Source organism: Sander vitreus, chromosome 9 (assembly GCF_031162955.1).
Source record: "Sander vitreus isolate 19-12246 chromosome 9, sanVit1, whole genome shotgun sequence".
In the NCBI taxonomy this organism is placed as follows: Eukaryota; Metazoa; Chordata; class Actinopteri; order Perciformes; family Percidae; genus Sander; species Sander vitreus.
In genome coordinates, this window is record NC_135863.1 from 29348806 (window position 1) to 29373118 (window position 24313).

The 24313-nt window shown below is 41.3% G+C and overlaps 1 protein-coding gene across 1 annotated transcript; it reads left to right on the forward strand.

Moving 5' to 3' along the window:
- Positions 1-1503: 1503 nt before the first annotated feature.
- LOC144522843 (desmoglein-2.1-like) lies at positions 1504-22028 on the forward strand. The gene is made up of 14 exons (XM_078258091.1): positions 1504-1615; positions 5543-5638; positions 9598-9756; positions 9909-10050; positions 11695-11855; positions 12808-12942; positions 13091-13276; positions 14208-14710; positions 15766-15908; positions 16640-16861; positions 17100-17330; positions 18499-18629; positions 18780-19097; positions 19240-22028. Exons 1-14 carry the CDS (start codon positions 1568-1570, stop codon positions 20332-20334), a joined length of 3570 nt encoding a protein of 1189 aa, XP_078114217.1. The 5' UTR covers positions 1504-1567; the 3' UTR covers positions 20335-22028.
- Positions 22029-24313: the final 2285 nt, after the last annotated feature.

Here is a 24313-nt window from a genome sequence, read left to right on the forward strand (position 1 = left end):
AAGAGTCTATCAAAGCGAGGTGTAATAAACGCAGAAATATCAAGGAATTCCTGAATAAACCAGAGTTAGATGTTGGGCGTATGTAGATTAAAACACAAAGTATCATAAAAACCAAATGATTCAAATGAGGAGGAGCTTTCAAGACAGTATAGGGAAGATTTAAAATAGTTTCAGTGAATCAGAGGCAGTCCCTCCACCACCTGAAAGCCAGACTGGTAAGAATTATAGGAATCTGTTGGACATATTTTGTTTAAGAGTAACATGACAGTGTCATAAACACATGACACTGTCATGACACAGTCATGACACATGAACCCTAACCCTAACCCTAACTTGTCATGACAAAAACCGAATGACACTTACTAAAAGAAGCATTATGTCATAAACGTTTATGACTTGTTTATAATGTTCATGACATATTCATAACAGTGTCATGTCACTCTTATGTTACCCTTTACTCCAAGTAAAGGGTAACCTTTTGATCAAATGAAATCAGGACAGGGCACCCGGATAGCTCAGTTGGTAGAGCGGGTGCCCATGTATAAAGGTTTACTCCTCAATGCAGCGGGCCGGGTTTGACTCCGACCTGCGACCCTTTGCTGCTGTCATTCCCCCCATGTCTCTCTCTCTCTCCCCTTTCATTTCTTCAGCTGTCCTGTCAATAAAGGCCTAAAAAATCCCCCCAAAAAATGTTTTTAAAATTAAATCAGAACAGAAAAACTATTAACTTTCCAAAGATCTGACATTTAACCACTGAGTTGGAAGATTGATGTGGAGCAGGACAGGCCAAGGAGGCATCAGTAACATTGACTCAGTTACCGGTCGCAACAGGACCCAAACAGGTTTAGAGCGGTGCTGCAGGTGACAGATCTTGTCACACACAAACCGTCAAAGCAGAACCAACAACAGTGCTGACGTCTTTTTGCCGACTCTCGTTGGCTCTCAATCAATAGCAGCTAATTGGAAAAGGAGTGACACTAAAATACGTTTGATAATCCTCTCTGGGTGTGACACCATCAGCATATTGTATGGGATCGGCTAAATTGTGGCCGTCACGCATATCTGCTGTGTGGCATAGGTTTATGCTCCCTATGCAAATGAACATTCAAATTCATTTTTTTTTTTTTTTCTAAAGCGTTTTCTTAAGCGTTTTATCCAAAATTGTGACAATAATTATTCGATGGAAACTCACAAGTCCAACTCAGAGGCAACACACACCGTATTTCATATTTTTAAAGAACAAAGAAAAACATATCATCCAGTCTGTTGTTATTTTTTTCGTTTTATTTTTATTCGTTTTATAAGTTAGGACTGTGGCCCTAGGCCATCCACACACACACACACACACACACACACACACACACACACACACACACATACACACACACTGCTACTGTTGTCCTAAGAGTGTGTGTGTGTGTGTGTGTGTGTGTGTGTGTGTGTGTGTGTGTGTGTGTGTGTGTGTAACACGCCTCCTCCTCTTTCATAAGCCTCCTCCTCTCCTCTCTTAGCTCAGTCTGTCTGGAACTCTTGACGGACCTTGTCTTCACTAGGACTTCTCTCCATCATGACTCGGGTTTCTCCGGCCGCCTTGTGTGTGTGGCTGCTGTTTGTGGTGAGTTTCCCACTGTTACACACTGAAACGTGTTATAGTCCAAAAGACTTTAGGTTTCACTCCATTGCTCAGGACAATGACCGGCTCATGTTGACGTGAACCGGCTGCCATGGCAACACAAAGGCATTCGAGCTTTTCTACATATAGAGTTAGATTAATAGATTAATATAGATTAACTGTTAAATCATCATATATTCTTATTTATTCTAAAGTGTTATCATTCTGTACACTTGTTTTCTATGGAATCGTAGAAATGCATTTATGTTCCAGCTCAATTGTTTGGCTAACAAATTAATCCGAAATTCAGTTCAACCACAACAAGTCAACAGAGGAGTTTGGATGCCTCAGGTATTACAACTTCTGAACTGATCCAGCAGTGCCTGGACTGACTGACAACACAGATGCTGTTTTCTCTAGTACTGAGTTGCAGACAAACAAATTACAAATTATGATTCACTAGTGAATAATTATTCAAGCGTGGGAAGGGTATTAACGAGCTTTGAGATATTTTTTCAGCTGTTTTTCATAAATGGAATGTACCGGGTGAGTCATCCCAGCTCTTCTGTTTTCCTTGACATGCCCATGCATTGACTGAACAGGTGAGGCGTAATTAGATCTCCTACAGTAGGAATGCTAGGGCGTGTCGGCCTCTCCTCTCAACACAAGCAGCTAACCAGTACCTGACCGTTCACAGGCCCTCACAGTAGTGATCAGCAGAGGCCAATACTGTTAACCAATGGAGGCTAACATGCTGCAAATCCATTGCTGTTAGCACTCCAATATGACCACTGAAATCTGTGACACACTCAGCTGCTACACATTTGAAAAAAAAAAGAAGGAAAGAAAAGAAAAGCTAATAATTAAGTCTTGTTCTATTATACATTTCCAACAGGCTTCCCTACTGGCTAAACACAGGGAAGCCTGTTAAGGCATTACACACGGGGCCGATAATCGGCCGTTGGACAGTCTGGCGATTTCAGTGACTCGAGTCTGTTCGGTGTGTTCCGTGCCGTCGTCCGTTGGAGGAGCTGTTGGCCTTCATTTTGGCCGACCTGACATGCTCAGTCCGAGACAGGGCAGTCGGGACTCACCTGGAAATGGCAAGCGGGATGACCGTGACTAAGCCTCTCAAAATCTGACGAAAATCTTTTAAACTGACCTTTGTCGATCTGAAATGAAGACAGATTCAGCAACTGCATGGCCTATTTCTCGCTTAAAATGTTTTCAGAAACATGTTTTGGTGAACTATTTTAGTACAATATGTTTGACAACAGGGCTTACAGTGTGAGTATCCATTTTGAAATGGTGTTTGAACAAGTCGTAGTACATTGATGTTGCCAGTTTTGAGACTGACCTCTCCTTCATCAAGTTTGTGTAATTGTTTGCTAATGAATGCAGCAGAATGAGGACGGATGACAAAGACAGCTCAGTGTTTGATAAAAGCGTATCAAATTTTCAACACACAGAATGCTACCTTTGACTAGTCACGCTGGCTCTGTAGCTCATGCAGCAACAAACAAAAGGCAACAGTCAGTAGAACCTGAAAAAGAGGTTAGCCCCACCCTCGCTCTCAAATGTGCAGGTACAATTTCAGCCAGAGTAAACTCTGCAGGAGTATCAGCAGGGGAATGCACTCACTTCTGAATGGGGTCAGACCTCCTCTCAGGACTGACCTCTCACTGACTCTACACTGTGTGTTTTCTTCTTGTTTGAACGGGACACCTAACAGTTTTCATTCTCTTGAGCATATGAAATTGCATGCTGCATAGCTCCACCAAGTTGACACAGGGCAGAGCCCCAACCAGCCAGAATAATATGAGCTGATGAGGTCGACGCAACTGAGAATCTTTCCTAGCTTTTATTAAAAATGGAGGTAATGAGGGTCTCTAATAAGTAGCTCTGTAGTAGTTTCTGATTGACAACAGGAACAAATTCAGTCAGAACACGATGTCTGTAATTCAGCATCAGTGGACAAAACGATTTCGTCTTGAGTTTCTCCCTCATTAGAAAGACACTAGGTGTCATTGTCCTTGGTTTTGTTTCGGAGGAGGAGGAGGAGGAGGTGAGGAAGAGATGCGTCCATTGTTTTATCATACGCTGTATTATATGATCTCTGTTAGAGGAGCAGAACAGTGTTCACAACAACGTATAGATTTACTTCTATTCTCTATTCTATTCTAGAATTCTAAAATATTCTATTCACAACGTGGCTTTGTGTTGCAAGAATGTACAGATATCTACATTTTTATTTGTTGTATTTTACACACACATACAAATAAAAAAACAACAACAATTGGATCTGTTTATTATGGTTGTATAACTACTATTTAATTAGTCATTTGAGTGATGTGGGCTGTTGGCTGTAGACGAAAACCATCCTTCCTCCCATGAGGGATCAAAATCATAGATTTAATTTAGTGCTGTCAGTTAAACGCGTTATTAACGGCGTTAACGCAAACCCATTTTAACGGCATCAATTTTTTAACGTTAACGTTATTTTTGGCCTAGCAAACTTTGTAGTTTTTTTCACATGCTTTTGCAACAACTAATAACATTAGAAAAACTACAACACCACACCGGATCTAGCTAGACTGGAAACAAAGCAACAGGTACGCCGCACATACTTGTTTGGGCTTGCGAGCCGGCCAAAGAGTAGTAGGCCAACGGTATGTTTTGACTGGATGGCGAGCGCGAGACACCAAAATGGATGCCATTAAGATTCTGAATGGAAAGTTTACTTTTAAAAAGTTGCCAAATGGTTGCATTGACAAGACCAAAGTGATCTGTGTGTTTTGTCGTTGTGAACTGAGCTATCATCGCAGCACGTCCAGTCTGAAATACCACTTGATGGCCAAGCACACAGCTGATGGCCAATTCTCCGCCCCCTCGTCAAAGCCGTTACATTGTGTGAAAGATTATTTGCTCCAAGTGAGAATGTTAGTGTGAAACTGAACACTACAGTATATGCCAATGTTGTTTTCAATACAAAAACATTCGCACAAAGCAAGCCGATCCACTTTTCCATGTTGATAAGAGCATTAAAATGAGAAAAAATAATGGGACAAAAAGAAATCAAGGGACATTTAGAATAGATAAAAATCTGTGATTAATTGCGAGTTAACTATAACATTAATGCGATTAATCACAGTTAAATATTTTAATTGTTTGACAGCACTAATTTAATTTAATATCAAAGCTACAAGCAGTGATGGATGGTCCCTCGCACTGTGATGCCTGTCGACGCAGCCGTGCATTTGCGTGACCATCGGACACTGAGACACGAGTTACACTTTATTTCCTGCGTGGAGTGTGTGCTGTTGGAAATGGTGTATTGCAAATGTTGTCCCATTTCCTGTGCCCACAAGTGTCTATGACAGATGGTTTGAGGTCAATTGTGTTTAATCTGTAAAATAAGTCCGTTAAAGTACAGCAGCTTGAGTATAAAGATGACTTCCTTTTGCCAGCAGGTGGCACTCTGACCATGAGTCAATATTGGCAAGTAGCCTCAGGCCTGGACTCTTTGTCATCTTCCATCCTGATCCTTAGTTTAGCTTTTTTGGCTAGTAGCCAATGTGACCTGCCCTGGCCCTGAATCATCATCAGACCTAGGACAAAACAATATATTGCGTTCTGGTAACATCTGAATTAATAACTGTAATATAATTACTGTTTTGGAAATTGTAATCCCTTACAATTTGAGATGGGAAAAGGCATGACCCGCCTCTGATTGGCTGACTGGTTGGGTTTAGGACTGAGGAGTGAGATGGATTAATGTAAGAGTAGGAATATCAGGGTAAACCAATCAGAGGCAGAGTAGGGCGGGTCACGGCTTTGCCTGTCCCTATGAACCATCCATTCAAGCATCAACCTATGTGAACCAGTCAAGTAAGGGTGCATTGTGAAGTAATTCCATGTATTGTATTCCAGCTGCAGGCTGTTGCTGTGGTGAAGGCCCACTGGATTCCCCCACCAAAACCACTGAGGGAAAATGTAGACTACACCAAATTGGAATATGTTGCCAAGGTGAGTCATTGGTCATTGACTTCAACTCTCTGTAATGCTACTACTTAACTGATAACTATGAAATAAACAGAAGTATTTTAACACTCATGTGGCTGAAGAAGCCCTCATGCACCTTCTGGTGCCCACTGTAACCATTGCTCCAATGTCCAAATCAAGAAACAAGAACATTGATTTTAAAACTGCTTGGACATACCATCAGAGAAGTGGTATCAACTGTAACACCTCCTCTGTGGTTTATCATCTCTTTGTGTATTTGCTTTACATAACACACAAACACAAATATGCAGAAGAAAAGCTAAATGTGGACTATCAAATTTAAAACATTTTAAGGGAGCGCATAACTGCAATAATTGTTCAATAAGAAGGTTTGGAATGGGTTAAACCATCTATTAGAGGTGGGAACTCCTAATGAGAGACTTTTTGGATTTACAAACCTGATTCAACAGTATATCCAGGCCTGAATGAAGGAATTCCGTGCTGTTTTGAGAAACATTTATTTTAATACCGAAAAAGGTTGTATAGTGTGTTCCTTTGACTCAATAACCATCATGTCCACCTGTTGTCCCAGTTACCAAATTAGGACAAACCCCTAAGGGAATGTATGCAATCTTATCTTATAAGCTTTTTTCTCAAATCTAAAACTATTGTTCTGGGTTAAGTTTACCTGCTTCTAAAGAGAGAAAACTGGAACATAAGCATGCATTGACCAACATCTCTTTAATCTAACTCCATACTGTCTTATTCATTTTTCGCAAATGGTCAGCACTAGGCCTGTAACAATTATTGCATAATTGTCTTATCCCAATTCTTTCACATAATAGCCCATTCTTTGTTTAACCGCAATTAATTGCTAACATTAGCTAATGTCCTAATGGTATGACTGTTGATGGTAATTGACAGCTTCAGTTTACTTAAAAAAAAGATACAATGTTTTATGATAATAAAGAGGCGTGGTTTACTTCATATGCCGTGTACCTGTGTTATTACATTATCTGGGTCACATGACAGTGATATAACCAAAAGATATATCCTGGAATTCATTCAAAACTTTAATTTGTTTGCAAAAGTAATACATATATAAATATTTTTTTAAATTTGACAAAGATTATATTGTTAATCGCAATTATTTCCCAAGAAATGATGGTTTAGAGCTTTTCAAATGTATGTGAATTAGACTGTATTTAGCTTAACCAGCTCTGTGCAATGTGTTTCAGATTCATTCCGATTATGATGATGGGAATGGGAATATTGAATACTCTCTAGAAGGCAATGGTGCAAGCAGCAATCCCTACCATGTGTTTGTAGTCCACCCTAGAACTGGAAACATTTCGTGTCACCCAAGTTCTTGACAGGGAATTCATCGATTCCTACAATGTGAGTAATGGCAGATTCTTCTGTGCTTGTCAAATTGAATATTGAAATATTTGGCAGCCATTTGCTACACAACGACGTCACAGGCTATTCATGTCTGAACATGTACCTGCTAAGACAGAGGATGAAGACAACATTTGAGTTTTCTGTTTCAGCTGTCAGGTGTTGCTAGGTACAAGGATGGCAGCCTTGCAGAGGAAAACGTTGACATACGATTCAAGGTTGAAGATGACAACGACAACTCTCCAGTGTTTCAAGTCATCCAGACCGGGGCGGTGAATGATGTGGGCTGTTGGCTGTAGACGAAAAACCATCCTTCCTCCCATGAGGGATCAAAATCATAGATTTAATTTAGTGCTGTCAGTTAAACGCGTTATTAACGGCGTTAACGCAAACCCATTTTAACGGCATCAATTTTTTAACGTTAACGTTATTTTTGGCCTAGCAAACTTTGTAGTTTTTTTCACATGCTTTTGCAACAACTAATAACATTAGAAAAACTACAACACCACACCGGATCTAGCTAGACTGGAAACAAAGCAACAGGTACGCCGCACATACTTGTTTGGGCTTGCGAGCCGGCCAAAGAGTAGTAGGCCAACGGTATGTTTTGACTGGATGGCGAGCGCGAGACACCAAAATGGATGCCATTAAGATTCTGAATGGAAAGTTTACTTTTAAAAAGTTGCCAAATGGTTGCATTGACAAGACCAAAGTGATCTGTGTGTTTTGTCGTTGTGAACTGAGCTATCATCGCAGCACGTCCAGTCTGAAATACCACTTGATGGCCAAGCACACAGCTGATGGCCAATTCTCCGCCCCCTCGTCAAAGCCGTTACATTGTGTGAAAGATTATTTGCTCCAAGTGAGAATGTTAGTGTGAAACTGAACACTACAGTATATGCCAATGTTGTTTTCAATACAAAAACATTCGCACAAAGCAAGCCGATCCACTTTTCCATGTTGATAAGAGCATTAAAATGAGAAAAAAATAATGGGACAAAAAGAAATCAAGGGACATTTAGAATAGATAAAAATCTGTGATTAATTGCGAGTTAACTATAACATTAATGCGATTAATCACAGTTAAATATTTTAATTGTTTGACAGCACTAATTTAATTTAATATCAAAGTAGGAATATCAGGGTAAACCAATCAGAGGCAGAGTAGGGCGGGTCACGGCTTTGCCTGTCCCTATGAACCATCCATTCAAGCATCAACCTATGTGAACCAGTCAAGTAAGGGTGCATTGTGAAGTAATTCCATGTATTGTATTCCAGCTGCAGGCTGTTGCTGTGGTGAAGGCCCACTGGATTCTCCCCACCAAAACCACTGAGGGAAAATGTAGACTACACCAAATTGGAATATGTTGCCAAGGTGAGTCATTGGTCATTGACTTCAACTCTCTGTAATGCTACTACTTAACTGATAACTATGAAATAAACAGAAGTATTTTAACACTCATGTGGCTGAAGAAGCCCTCATGCACCTTCTGGTGCCCACTGTAACCATTGCTCCAATGTCCAAATCAAGAAACAAGAACATTGATTTTAAAACTGCTTGGACATACCATCAGAGAAGTGGTATCAACTGTAACACCTCCTTTGTGGTTTATCATCTCTTTGTGTATTTGCTTTACATAACACACAAACACAAATATGCATAAGAAAAGCTAAATGTGGACTATCAAATTTAAAACATTTTAAGGGAGCGCATAACTGCAATAATTGTTCAATAAGAAGGTTTGGAATGGGTTAAACCATCTATTAGAGGTGGTAACTCCTAATGAGAGACTTTTGGATTTACAAACCTGAATCAACAGTATATCCAGGCCTGAATGAAGGAATTCCGTGCTGTTTTGAGAAACATTTATTTTAATACCAAAAAGGTTGTATAGTGTGTTCCTTTGAGTCAATAACCATCATGTCCACCTGTTGTCCCAGTTACCAAATTAGGACAAACCCCTAAGGGAATGTATGCAATCTTATCTTATAAGCTTTTTCTCAAATCTAAAACTATTGTTCTGGGTTAAGTTTACCTGCTTCTAAAGAGAGAAAACTGGAACATAAGCATGCATTGACCAACATCTCTTTAATCTAACTCCATACAGTCTTATTCATTTTCGCAAATGGTCAGCACTAGGCCTGTAACAATTATTGCATAATTGTCTTATCCCAATTCTTTCACATAATAGCCCATTCTTTGTTTAACCGCAATTAATTGCTAACATTAGCTAATGTCCTAATGGTATGACTGTTGATGGTAATTGACAGCTTCAGTTTACTTAAAAAAAAGATACAATGTTTTATGATAATAAAGAGGCGTGGTTTACTTCATATGCCGTGTACCTGTGTTATTACATTATCTGGGTCACATGACAGTGATATAACCAAAAGATATATCCTGGAATTCATTCAAAACTTTAATTTGTTTGCAAAAGTAATACATATATAAATATTTTTTTAAATTTTGACAAATTATATTGTTAATCGCAATTATTTCTCAAGAAATGATGGCTTTAGAGCTTTTCAAATGTATGTGAATTAGACTGTATTTAGCTTAACCAGCTCTGTGCAATGTGTTTCAGATTCATTCCGATTATGATGATGGGAATGGGAATATTGAATACTCTCTAGAAGGCAATGGTGCAAGCAGCAATCCCTACCATGTGTTTGTAGTCCACCCTAGAACTGGAAACATTCGTGTCACCCAAGTTCTTGACAGGGAATTCATCGATTCCTACAATGTGAGTAATGGCAGATTCTTCTGTGCTTGTCAAATTGAATATTGAAATATTTGGCAGCCATTTGCTACACAACGACGTCACAGGCTATTCATGTCTGAACATGTACCTGCTAAGACAGAGGATGAAGACAACATTTGAGTTTTCTGTTTCAGCTGTCAGGTGTTGCTAGGTACAAGGATGGCAGCCTTGCAGAGGAAAACGTTGACATACGATTCAAGGTTGAAGATGACAACGACAACTCTCCAGTGTTTCAAGTCATCCAGACCGGGGCGGTGAATGAGTGCAGTTCTGCAGGTTAGTGTTTCTGCTTTTGTGTAACATGTCTATACTGTTTCGTAATCCTTAATAGCTTCATTAAATGATGATTAAAATAAAAAAACAATGATTTGGATCTTCAAGCTTTTCCTTTTTGTTACATCTCTCTCATGTTTACATTCAGTGTTACTCTCCAAAACACATTATTCCTGCGTTTTATTAGTACCCATACCACCATACTATAAAGTGTCCCAAAACATAGTATGTCAAGTCAGTGGCGAAATTGGTGGGGCACCAACCATTTCAAAAGATGGGCTGCATACCAGTAAAACTGGAATACTCTGTATCTCACTCTGTTAACATGTCAACAATTGCTCCACAAAACACTTTTAACAACAGAGCAGCTTTCTTCTACCAGGTGTTGTGCACATACAGAGAATTAAGAATGAAATATTTAAGGCGACATAATCAGAAAAGGCGTATGCGCCTACAGGGCCATACGCAAACAGTAAAGTCATGAGCTCAACACCATGACGGCCATAAAGACGTGAACAGACAACAGTCTATAGTGCCATAGAACGATAAAATCAGAGCTGCAGTTGCTGGTTGTATTTAGCTGCTACATAGCTTCGGGACACCGGCTACCAGTGGCAGGTGTTTAGCCGCCAATAGGTGACTGTGAGCCAGCTACAGGCACCGCCAGATGACAATCCTTTCAGGGGCCATGGTAGTGGAGTTTAGCCATTAAAAGTGAACGTCATGCGACGATGCATACAGATTCGAGTTTAGATTCTCTGCCCAAGCTCGAGCCCGAACTTGAAAAAAGTTGGGTTTAAATCGGGCTTGGGCTCAGAATTACAGTTAATGTGTCGGGCCGGGCCGGGCTTGGACACTCGGATCGGCTCGGATAGGGTCGGGCTTGATTTTTTGGGCAATCGAGCATGTAACATTACACACTATTCACGATCTAACGTAATATCAATCGATCCAACGATTGATCCAACATAAGGACCAGCACCACAGAGGCAGGACGATAAAATGTGTTTTCACTCAACAAGGCTGAGCGCTCACTAAAGAGAATGGCGACGCAGCGGTTCTTCCTCTGGGCACACTTATTTACATACTTATTTTGTGTGCTAACCGCGGTTACTTTTACCAGCAGTTTGAGTGATGACAATATCCTGAGGCTGGGGGGCACCAAGGTGTTTTAATTCCAGAGACACTAACACTCTGAGCATGCTTATTATTATTTATATATACAGTATATATATATATATATATATATATATATATATATATATATATATATATAGCTATATTTATGCAATAATAATAGTGATATTTATGCAATAATAATAGTGATATTTATGCAATAAAAAAAAGATTTAAAAAAATAAGTAATATATACAATACAATAAATAAATTCTAAATGCAGTCTGCCAAAAAATACCAGGATGTCCTGCTGCATCTGGTCACATTCTGCAGTATGCAGCCAGCATTCTTTTTCTGGCTGTTCTGACCCACAATTTTTCCACCCCTTGTCTTAAATGTTAAACATAGTTGGAAAATCAGCGTGCTAAGTGTTTTGGTGAAAAACACTGGATGTAAACATAACTTTGGTTTATTTACAACAAAACTACACGGAACATCTTTCATTTTGGTGATGTGATGCTGTTTTTACAGGAACTGCAGTTATGAGAGTAGCTGCAACTGATGATGATGAACCAGGGAATGTGAACTCTCAGATTGCCTATTACATCATAGATCAGACACCAGCTCATGACATGTTCAAGATTAACAAAGATGGGACCATACTTGTCAAAAATTCTGGCCTGGACAGAGAGGTACAGTTTGAATTACATCCACAGCCTACTCAACCGTGGTTAAAATGACACAACGTGTAATGTGAAAGGTGTTGGTGAAAGTGATGAACCCACAGAGAAATATCACCAAACTCTGGAGCAGCTCTCAGCTCCTGTGTTCTGGTTTTCTGGACTGCTGTCTGCTCGTGTGGACCTTGTTTCCAGCAGCAGGCAGATGGAAAGCACAAAAAAGCTCTGACAGACCCACTGTACGCTACGCACCCACGCTGCACTAACTCCCAGCCAGAGGAGTTGGTGGAGACTAAACCAGAGCTAAAAGGAGAATAAACATTTGACCTAATTGCATTGGGAGTACAGTAATAGTCAATATTTTCCTTTAATATTATCGTAACGACATTATAGCAACATACACTTCACATATGTCAAAGCCTAAAAAGCCAAAACGTTCAGTTAATGCAGCTTTAAGACAACATTAAGCAACGTTTGTTGGGACCCATAGGATTCCTGATTAAATGTTTGCGTAATACCTGCTAAAGAAGCATTTACTGTTTGAGCTTTTTTCTATTATCGTAATTTGCTTTAGCTGAAGTTCACCGTTGATTTATTGTAAAGACACCATTGTACCTCTGGCAGTTTGCTCCAAATATCCCTGAAGGTTTACAAAGAAAATACAGCTAATGTTCCTCACCTTCAAACCAATAGCAGTTCATATATTTCCTTCTCTGACTTCATTATCTTGTTTGGAGAAATTGCAGAATGCTTGTTGACTCTAATAGGGTTCAGAACATTTACATTGTATCTTGCAACATATGCATTTATAAGTTCATTGGCTGTGAATCCTATCATTTCTGGAATTTACAGCAGGACCAATGCTACTCTGTCCAATGTGCAACCATGCAGCAAACTCATTTATAGTCCCATCTCACAGCAATGTGGTGCAGTCCCTGTAAGTCATTTATGTCTCTAATTTCAGAAAACAGATAAGTACGTTCTGACGGTGAGAGGTCAAGACTTAAATGGCGAACCAGGGGGAAACATAGGAACCGGCACAGTTACCATTAATATCCTGGACGTGAATGACAACGCCCCCACTCTGGAAAAAGCCAAGGTAGTTTTCCATATCAACATGTTGTACTGAGTTGGTTATTTGAATGATTTCAATGTTGACATACTCATGATGAAATGCTAATCAACAAATGTGTCGTTAAAACAAGTGCTGCAGAAATTAACCCTGTTGCTTTGTGTTTGACTTTCAGTATGAGGGCAGCATTGAGGAGAACACAAAGGATGTGGAGGTGATGAGGGTCAAAGCACAGGACCTGGACCTGAAGTACACAGACAACTGGGAAGCTGTGTTTGACATTGTCCAAGGCAACGAGGCCGGGTACTTCAGCATAAAAACAGACCCCGTCACCAATGAGGGCATCCTAATGCTCGTCAAGGTGAATGAGCAACACAGTGGTGTTTCTGCAATTTCATTCGAGACGAAATATGTTGGTTTCCCGGTCGTTTGTGGGATAAATGTGGTGAATCCAGTCATCCTGCTCCCATACATAATGCATGAAAATAGTAACTTGCCCATCATGAAAGGAGTAGGTGTAGACATGACCTGAAAAAAAAGTAATAACTCAGAAACAAACAAGTTCACGGTGGCCCCCTAGCCACATGCAGGTCCTACTGGGGCATCCCACGGCATTCCCAAGTCAGATTGGATATGTAGTCCTTCCACCTGAACCACCTCAGCTGAGAGTCCTTTCAAAGCAAAGAAGTCTCCCCTCATCCAATTGAGCCCAGCCCAGGTACAGCGTCAGCATTAGGGGTGTAACGCACACAGAAGCTTTAGGAGTCACGGTTCAGTCCGGAACAAAAATGGATAAGGATCCGTTTCTTTTTAGTTTATTTACAACAGAAAGTAGTTCAGGAGTCAAAGACAGACCCAATCCTTCTGCTGGGGACTGAGGGAACATTCTGTCCTCTTTGGAAAACTTTTTTTTTAAAATAATAAAAAAATAAGAACCTTGCACCCTTCCACCTTGGCTATATGCCAATGTAAATGCCAATTGCTTCAGTTATTGTTTTATTGCATTCTGCTCATTTAGGCGATACCGTCCAATGTGTTTTGGCCTGTTTATGTATTTCCATTCAAATTTATTGCAACAGTGGAGCGACGGCGCCACACCCGCAGTTGGATCTTCCAACTCCAGTGTTTCATTTGTGCTCGCATACTTTGATGCCTATCAGCGTGTTGTGCTAACCTCAGCACATGTTGCTGTCATTCATTTTACTCAATTTAGAGAGTGTGTATTGTTACTATGTTAACATTTGTATTAATGGTATTGTGTGCTTGTTGTGCTTGTGTGTGCCATTTCACAGGCTGTGAACTATGAAGATGTGAAGGACCTTAACCTAGGCATAATTGTGAAGAACAAGGCTCCGATGTTTGATGGATCTGGGGGTTCTTTAGCTACTGTAGATTTCGGAGGGGGAGGAGGTGGGGCAGGGGGAGGAGGGGGAGGAGGTGGGGCAGGGGGAGGAGGTGGGGCAGGGGGAGGAGGTGGGGCAAGTGGGGCAAGTGGGGCAAGTGGGGCAAGTGGGGCAAGTGTGGGAGGTGGAGCAAGTGGAGGAGGTGGAGCAAGTGGAGGAGGTGGAGCAAGTGGGGGAGTTGGGTCTGGAGGAGCATCATGGCAAGGTGGGACCACATTTGTAACCTATCCAATCAAAATCAATGTGATGAACCAGCCTGAGGGGCCAGCTTTTGACCCAAAGATCAAAAAGATTCCCGTGTCAGAAGGAGGCACCTCCTTCAACATGAATGATGTCATCGGCCAGTACCAGGCAATAGATGGAGACACTGGGAAACCAGCTGAGAAAGTCAGGTCAGTGCATACACAAACACAGTGTGACATTCACATGCTACAAATAAGTTGGATAATTGTTAATTAATTGCATATGTTGGCTTGTGTGCATACTAGGGTTTGCATGAGTTCAGATTTTTTTAAAGTCGACTCTGATGTGATGAAAGTCAAGTCGACGTCGACTAGTCACTGATGACGTCATTCAGTCATTAGCCTAATAAAAATACAGTTATAGATCACCCTTTAATATCAACCCTTGTATTGATTTCATTAAGAGGCTTGCTTTGTGTAGCTTAGCCTTTCTAGCATTTTGCAACCTGTCCAATTTATCAGCATGCGCTTCTGCAGTGAGCTTAACTAACGTTACCTGTTTTTCAGTTTGTGCTTCAACGCTCTACTCACACTACTACTGTAGGTTTACCAGCGGTAACTTTATGCACACCGGTCCCGGTAATAATGTCTGACACTGAGTCACACATCTCTGTGACAGTCAGTGAATCAAAAGTTCACCGTAAACAAACTATGTGTCTATTGTCCATCTTCGTCAGCAACCAATGCATTGGGCTTATGCCTAGTTATGTGTGCACACAATTTAACTGGCCATTAAAGCGTAGCGCTACTCATACCTCCTACGTTGGGCTCTGTGCTGTATTCCAGTGATCCAATGCTCGACCATCTGTAAAGATATTTTCTTTCAACGAACACAAAAAGTCTCTGAGTGTCAATTGCGATATGTTGCAGCCTTTTGCGATGTGTATGTTGCGCAAGTTCATATTGCAATGTCGATAAAAAAAAGACGATATATTGTACAGCCCTAGTATATATGTATATGATGTCATGAATAGTAGCAGAAAAGGTATTGGGAACATGTAAAACTGAATTTGTGTTTTTGAGAATGCATTCATTGAGTTTGTGTATAGATGTACTTCATTTTAATTTAATTGTTCTTTTATTTTGCTTTTATCTTTTTTACATGTTCGCAATAATACAACACAAAGATGAAAGCCTCTGCAGTTAAAACTACAGCTAATTCTACACTCAGCGTTAATAACCAATACTGTCTCCTTCTACTGTAGGTATGCCAAGGGCTCAGATCCTGACAACTGGCTATTCGTCGACCCTTTGACAGCTGAGATCAAACTGAACAAGAAGCCTGACAGAGAATCTCCATACCTGGTCAATGGGACATATAGTGCAGAAATAGTCTGCATTACAGAAGGTATGCTCTATGGCGCTATGTTCCAGATGTTATACATGTAATACTAGTATTCTTAATTCAATTCAATTTCATTTATAGTGTCAAATCATAGCAGAAATGATCTCATGACACTTTACAGGTCTAACCCCCCCCCCCAAGAGCAATTGAATTTAGTGAGTAATTCTTCAATCTGGCAGTGCAGTGTTCTAGTGGGATTAATAGGCTACTATGAGCTCTTCAGCTCTTCTTTGGTGAAAAGTAGCTGTGGAAGGTCGGAAACATCAAGCATCAAGCTCTAAACTCTGCTAGTGACTTCTACCGGCTCCAGTATGAACAAGATGAACGTGATAGATGAAACAAAAACACTGCCAGTTGTTGCTAACCTTCTAGCTGAGCTAAAATCTAACCTAGTCTAGTAATCTATATAGTAGTAGTAGTAGTAGTAGTAGTAATAGTAATCTAATCTCTGAGGATGGCTCGAGAGGAAATGCCATAGATTCATTCAAATCATTAAATATTATCATTCAGGAGCATAGATGACGATTTTCACAACAATCCCATTAGATTATGAAGTTTGTGCAGTGTTTATATTTGAATGGAAGAGTTTAGCCAGCTACTAGATATGCGTAGGATTAGGATGGATCCTCTGGGGACCATCAACATCCACAGCCACACTCGGTCTCTGAAGACTAGAATTAGAAACAAAGGGAATGCTGAGCCATCTGTTTTGATTTCTGTTTTTTCCAACACAGACATGCCTGCTAAAACAGCCACCGGTACAATAGCCATCCAGGTGGGAGATGTTAATGACAATTGCCCCTTCCTGACCACTGAGAGACACACTATGTGCACCACGGATGATTCAGTCATTGTGAACGCTGAAGATAAAGATTCCTACCCAAACGGACCTCCTTTTGACTTTGTCATTATCCCTGAGGGCACTCAGGGCAAATGGCAGGTGAAGCAATTAAATGGTGAGAGGAATACTGCCAATTACTTAAAATGTTTGTAAAAGATAGATACAGATATAGAAATAAATTAATAAATAGTCTGTATCGACATTAATGGCATCATGTAATTAGTGCTGCACATTTGTTTATTTTTTTTCTTAGACCAGTAGTACCAGAATGTCTGGAGCCTTGTTTTGAAATTTCAATTTGTAGTCACATGCAGAGTAAAGACGATTGACTAAGTACACTTTTCATGTCGCAGACACTGCAGCTTCCCTGACTGCCCAGGAGTCCATGTGGCCTGGATTCTACGAGGTGGAATTTGTGGTGAGGGACAAGCAGGGAGAGGCCTGTCCAGACCCACAGAAAGTGATGGTCCAAGTCTGTACCTGTGGGGACGGGGTGGTGTGTGGAAAACGAAGTGTCAGCAAAGGATCAAAGTTTGGAGCTGCAGGCATCGGACTGCTGTTCCTGGGTCTGCTGGTGTTACTACGTAAGTATGATGTGTTGCTCATTCTGATGAAGTGGGATCAGACACTTTACACCTTTGCTGTGCTCACGACAATCCCAAGACAGGTCGAGTTTATTCGTAGTCCAGTTTAGGCCAAAGACAAGGCCAGAGTAAATGATTCAAAACCAAGACCGAAACTAGGCCGAAGACGGTGCACACATCTTTTCAAGTGTGAAATAATACCGAAATGAAGACTGGAACCTTTAAACACACTGAACACATAGGATATCATCAGTTGAAAACTGCTACATCCTATACACAACCCCATACATAGTTAGTGCTGCCAAATAGAGAGTAAAAAAGATATTTGAGTACTTTAGATATGCAGGACATAGTAAGGTCTGACTCTGAATGGGCAGAACATGAAGACAAAGCCTGGGATGTCAGAGAAGTGGTCTCAATACAGGACTCAACATTAAGGACTTGAGCCTGACTGGCTGATATCAGCTTATCACTGATGTGTGAGTATCTACATATACACTTTTTTATGTGGGCTGATAAAAGCCAAAAATGTCTCCATACCTCAATAAGGCTATGTATAGTATATGGTATATTGTGTTGTTCATAGCTGTAACTCCACAGGTGTGACATAAAGGGACTTCCTCCAGGCATTCAAACCCTCTATACTGCCTACAGACAAGAGATTTTGAGCCCCTGAAAACTTGGCTTCAAATATGAAGTATTTTTCATCATATTGCATATTCATGACTAGATAAGCATCAATTGAAGTGAAACAAAAAATCTGTATGTATTATTATTAACACTCAAAAATGACATAGCTGTGTTTATGTAGGATCCCTTCACTCACAGGAAGAAGCTGATTGAGAACGTTCAGGTCCTCTTAAATGCTTCAACAACCACAATGAACCAGTAGTTGTGGTGGGGAAATGAATTCAATCACGGTCTCTAACAGCCCCAGTCTGCACACAGTCAGAGAAAGAGAAGTCAAAGAAATGCCACATTCATACAACTTACACCAGAATGGTTGTATTAAAGTACCACAGGGTTTCCTTTGATAAAAGAAAGCATAACCACACTGTATTGTAAGGTAAACTGAAACTGCACTTTCTCTTTTGGAGGACCCCAAAGGACCACATCACCGCCTTTAAGACTAAGTTAGACTAAAACGTTGTTGTTGTTGATTTTGCAGTACTTCTTCTGTTGCTGCTCTTCTGCCGATGTGGGGGGGCTGGGGGCTTGCCAGGGGGCTTTACTGAGATGCCTTTCGACACCAAATCACACCTCATTAACTACCGCACTGAGGGCCAGGGAGAGAACACGGTAAGATGAACATATTTGCCTTTTCAACACACCATTGAATACTGACCACTTGCTATTGAGATGATGTCTGCTTGAAAGCTGCATTAAGTGATTTAGGCAGCAGAATTACTGTTGACTCTGTACTAACATTGGATCACTGGCCTTTTATAGGAGGTGCCGCTACTGAACATGCCAACACAAATAGATGGAAATATGGTCAACGCGAATATGGGCATGGCTACTTCAGCAATGTCGCACATGGCAGGTTTGGATTTCCAGAGATCTGTTACTTCCATGGATGGGATGAATGGGGCCGGCCGTCAAGAAGGTTTTGCAAGTGGCCCAAGAGAAGGGGCATGGGAGACGATGAACCAGCCGAGCGGCAGTGGCTTCTACTCTGAGTTTGAGGGCAGAGAATCAGGAGTAGGTGGAGGAATGTATGACAGCATGGCTCTGCCAGACCACTTCCTGGCACAGTACTACACTCAGGTGAGGAGTCATTAAAGTATTTCTACTCTTAACTTTCTGTCACCCATAGTGGGAGTTTTGTCGTCTTGGATCTTTGCCATAACAAAATGCCTATTTGCTACAAAAAAGGTAACCTTGGGGATGATTTACTTTTTTTCAACAGAAGGTGGCCAGTGGAAATGACAACCTTGGAGGAAAGGACTGTCTTTTAGTTTATGACTACGAGGGCCAGGGCTCCCCTGCTGGCTCAGTGGGCTGCTGCAGCCTCCTGGAGTCTAACAACGACCTGCACTTCCTCGATGACCTCGGGCCAAAGTTCAAGACCCTGGCCGAGGTGTGTGGAGAAAAGAAGATCTCAACTGAAGTCAAACAAGAATTCACTCCTCTGCCCAGTGCTTCCGTCAACACTCAGTCCTCAGTATCAAGTTTGATGACTGCCCAACAGCTGCCCCCTCCACCCCAGCCGAAGCCCCGAGTCGCTAAGGACGTGGTCAGTGAGACAGTGAAGAAAAGCACAGCCACAGTTAGGGAAGGGAAGACTACAGTGAGGGAAGGGATGACTACAGTGAATGAAGGGATGGCAACTCAAGGCCAGATGCTCCTGCTACAGCAGCCAGCGCAGCAGCCTGTCTACTACACCACTGCCCCTGTGATGCAGCCGATGCACTACGTAGTCCAGCCACAGGTTCAGAACACAGTGCTGCTGGCTGAGGCACCAGCCACCAACATGCAGAGCATGGTACTGCTTAACGGCACCCAGACTGGTCCAGCCCAAGGCATGGTTTTTCAGAACCAGACAATGATGTCCAGAGGACAAGCCCAGGGCCCCCACATGATGCTGGTGGAGAGGAGCGGGGTCCAGGGAAGCGGTGCCAACATGATCCATGCTGGCAACCTCTCTGGCTCCCAGACCATGATGGTCATGGAGGGCATGGTCCCTGCAGGGTCAATGAAAGGCCTGTCGGGGAGCCAGACCTTCCTCATGCAGGGGGGCACTCTGCAGCAGCCAGGAGAACATTCTGGATCTCAGAGGGTCCTGCTGGTCGGGGGGCCAACAAGCAGCGCAGGTCAGCTGGTCCAGGAGGCAGGAGGTCTGTCCCAGAAAAGTGACATCTCTGGCTCACAAAGAGTCCTCTACAGCAAGGTCAGCACTTTGGCTGGCCCTCAGAGCAGCGTGGCGGATTCCTCTACCACCAGAGTGAGCGGAACCCCCACCTACCGCAAGGTGGTGGTGCAGGAGAAAGCCACTGAATTGTGATGTGGGAAAAAAAACTCTATCAAGACACACACAAAAACACTATCAAGCCCATCAATCTTGCATTTAAGAATATTTCATATTGTGTGTTTATATGTTATATGTTTATATTCACAGTTTTTCAGAAATTTCATTTCCAAACACATAGCTGCCATATCTTTAGAAAAAGGTGTTTTTTTCTGTCCACTGTTTGTTTTGGCAAAGGTATTTTTGTGATGTTAGGTTTAGTTTGCCATGCTGGCAGCATTGTTAGTCTGTTAGTCCACTAATTTGTTTCAGGGTCAATTGTCTTAACAACTATTGTAATGTATGTAATGTATTGTGAAATTCTGTACTGACATTTATGGACCCGAGCGGATGATATCGAATAACTTTGGTGACGATCCTGACTAGCGCCACCATGAAGTCAAAGTGTTCCCTTATCTTTTTAAATATTGCAACATCTAACAGATGCATTGGTACAAACATTTGTAAAGACCAACAAGCTTAACCCTTGGCGGGGTCAGGGTAAGGGTTAGGTAGGTTATTTCAGGTATTTCATTATGAAAACCTGTGCCAACAGGTACTTTTTTTAAAATCACCTCCGTCGAGGTTCCAAGCGAGCTGAGGTGATACCAAAAGGTGACGTGAAAACCTGCAGACTACTGATTGGTCGGAGACAGACGGGGGTGTCCTGAACAAACCCGCCATTTTTAAATAGTTTAGCCAGCTGTGTTTTTTTTTTGCTGCCTCCAGCTTCTTTTGAAATAAAATTTGTCTTCTGGCTGTGACAACAGCCACATGCATGAGAATCAAAAACAACACACATTCAACGTTCTGTGTGTGTGTCGCGTTAGGTCGTGGCAGTTTCCTGCAGCGTCGCTATGGCGACCAGCCGCGCTTGCCTCACGCATCAGGCGGTACTAAATCTGTAATGGAAAAAGGAGGACGGGGCACCGCGGTCGAGCCGAGCCGAGCTGAGTCAAGCAGGTACCATGTAGTGGAAAAACGCCGTTAGAGTCTGGGTTGGAATGCATTGCTGTGATTACACGGGTGAAGATAACCCACTGGAACTGTTCCTGGTCAGCTGACCATGAATTACGTGCTTTCTTGCTCTATACCTTCGGAGAGATAGGTGTTTGCCTAGCTAAGACTATTATATTTAATAATTATGTTAAAGCAGAAGCACTTTTAAGCAATAAGATAGAAAAGTGGGGGTGATCTTAACAAAAATTTGTTTCTGCTCATTTGCACTTTGGTTTCTAGTGATCCAGCTTGATCTAAATAAGCTCAATCTGCCTTTACGCAGCTGTTATGTTTATGCCATTGGATTGTTGCTCTTGAATGAACTACAGGAAATGTTTTTTTGTTGAACAAAAGTTTTTTTTTACTAGTCACCGTGTTAAGGTCGTGGGTTTTGTGTTATGTCATTTTCAGTATAAAATGTAAAATGGCTGATTATGCTATGTTCACACTTTACAACTCAAATAAATTGAGAACGTGAAATACACAATTGTTTGTGTTGAACTAAACATTTTCTTTTATTGTGTGTACATGTTCATGCCTATAAATGGTAAAAACTGGTTCATTTGTTACGATGCAGACGGATGCTAATGTCTTGGAAGACATTTTGACAATGTGATAATGACTGTCTCAGGGATGTCCAATGGGAAGCATTTGTCTCACGCTGGCTTACTTTAATAAACTGTTTTGCAACACTTCAGGTCCAGAAGCGTTTTTTGTGTCTCTGCCTGCACAAGGACAGGCTCAAACATGATATGACTGTGAATGACAAGCTTTAATTTTTTTCTGTAATTGGCTTGGCAGAGGGAAAACAGTGTTTGACAGTAAGAACACACCCAGAAGAAATGAAGACGATCAGGACGGAACATGCACAGGGCAGCATGTTCTCAAAGAACAATTCATTTCAGAAATATTTGCACATTATCACCAGTGTTGGCCAAGTTACTTCCAAAATGTAATACATTATAGATTACTAGTTACTGTCATTTGAGAGTAATTAGTTATATTACAATATTACTGTCTCTGAATTGTAATGCTTTACACTACTTTTGCATTACTTTTGAGTTACTTTCAACAAAATAAGTTTAACTTGGCAGGTAGCTTGTGAATTTCACCACCGGATCAATAAAGTTTCATCTTTATCCACCACTTTATACATCATAGATTATTCATAATATTTTGTATAATTAATATGAATATGCAAAGTAACTAAAGCTACATGAAAATAGAGAAGTAAAACGTACAATAGGAAAGTAGGAGAAAATGAAAATACTCAATTAAAAGTACCTTACAGTTGTATTAACTATGGCACAGTTACTTTCCACCGTTAAAAAATGCAATGGTATTTACGTGTAGCAAGCCTAAACATTAATTCCCGACATGTTTATATCTGTCAGCAGCTCGGACACACAGCTGTCCGCGCTGACGTACCGTCACCTGTTGGGACACAGATGTTGTCCGTACCGTCTCTGGTTCTGGCTCTGACCGCGGGAACAGTGACGGGACGGCTCACTTCAACGCAGCGTAATAACTCCTGAAAATAATGTCCATCTCACAAATGTATCTGTCTCTGCAGTCATCTCAACCATCGAATACAGCAACAGGAAATAATACTCACAGCTTTTTTTTTCCTGTGAAGAAATGTTTCGTGGTGTTGGGGAATTCTTAAAAAGACAAAACACCACTAAATGTTGCGTTAAAAAGCTTTGTAACTCGCGTTACTGAGATTGTAACGGGTATAATGTTACCGAAATGTAATTAGTAATGCGTTATATTACTGCGTTACAGCAAAAAGGAATACATTATGCAATTGCGTTACTTTTGTAACGTGTTACTCCCAACACCGATCATCGCAGCCAACTGACGCTGCCTCCAGTTTGTAAAAATTCAGTATGTTAAATCCCTCCATTTTGAACTATTTTATGATCTTATGTACTTTTGAATGTATTTTGTTCTTGTGTCTTATGATTCCATTTTCTTGATTTTACCTTAATTTTTCCCCTTCGGAAAGCACTTACCCTAACCCTTTACTTTACTTTTCAATGCAATCTTACTTATTCTCTGATATCTTTCTTTATTCAATATGATACATTAAAGAGAGACAGGAAGTGAGGGGAGAGAGAGTGGTAATGACATCCAACGAAAATCTGTGTTTTCACCCCCTGGGCCACCATGACATCATTAATCATTTCTTGGTGGATTACTGGATAATCATTTTTACCCTTACCCCAAATGTATCATGATGTCATTTCCTTGCAATTTCAAAGCAAAGGTTCAAATGAACACACCCATGAACCAATTGGTTAAACACAGCCACCAGGTACGCAAACACATGATTGCTTAATTGTAGACACACCAATCAGGTTTAAGCACTATATAAAATGCAGCAGGTAAGTTCACCTGCCTTCAACCAAAATGGAAGGAGTCAGAAGAAGAAGACTGAGAGTGAGAGGGGGAATCCACAGAGGAGAAGGAGAAGGAGGTAGAGGAAGAGGAAGAGGCCCAGCCAGAGGTAAAGGCCGAGGTGGAGGTAGAGGAAGAGGGAGAGGGAGAGGAAGACCTGAAGCTGGAGAATATGCTCAAAGAAGAAGAGGACGAAATTTATCAAATGAAAGTCGCACAACACTAGTGGACCATGTTGTGAACCACGGATTGATGCTGAGGGAGGCTGGACTAAGAGTTCAGCTAAATCTTAGATATACAGTGGCATCTTTCATACGGATACTTCGACAAGGAAACAGGTAAAAGAAAATCTGTCTACAGTTACAGTAATCAGCTGCTCATTGTATGCACCATATCAGCACTTTTGATACCCCTCCCTGTGACATTTGAGGATTGAGGGTCGAGAACGGCAAGGAGGAAGGAGGCCCATATTCACGCCAGGGTTTACGATCTCCGGCCCCAGGCTCTGGTACCCCTCATTCAGGCCATGGAGGACGCCTGTGACCAAGTCGACGCCGCAGCTGTGCAAGGATGGATT

Bases quoted from the DNA above. Each gene is read 5' to 3' on its own strand.
- LOC144522843 (XM_078258091.1), top strand. From the start codon at position 1,568: ATGACTCGGGTTTCTCCGGCCGCCTTGTGTGTGTGGCTGCTGTTTGTG. The intron at 10,051-11,694 runs GTTAGTGTTTCT...CTGTTTTTACAG, and splicing joins GAATGAGTGCAGTTCTGCAG to GAACTGCAGTTATGAGAGTA. The intron at 12,943-13,090 runs GTAGTTTTCCAT...TTTGACTTTCAG, and splicing joins CCACTCTGGAAAAAGCCAAG to TATGAGGGCAGCATTGAGGA.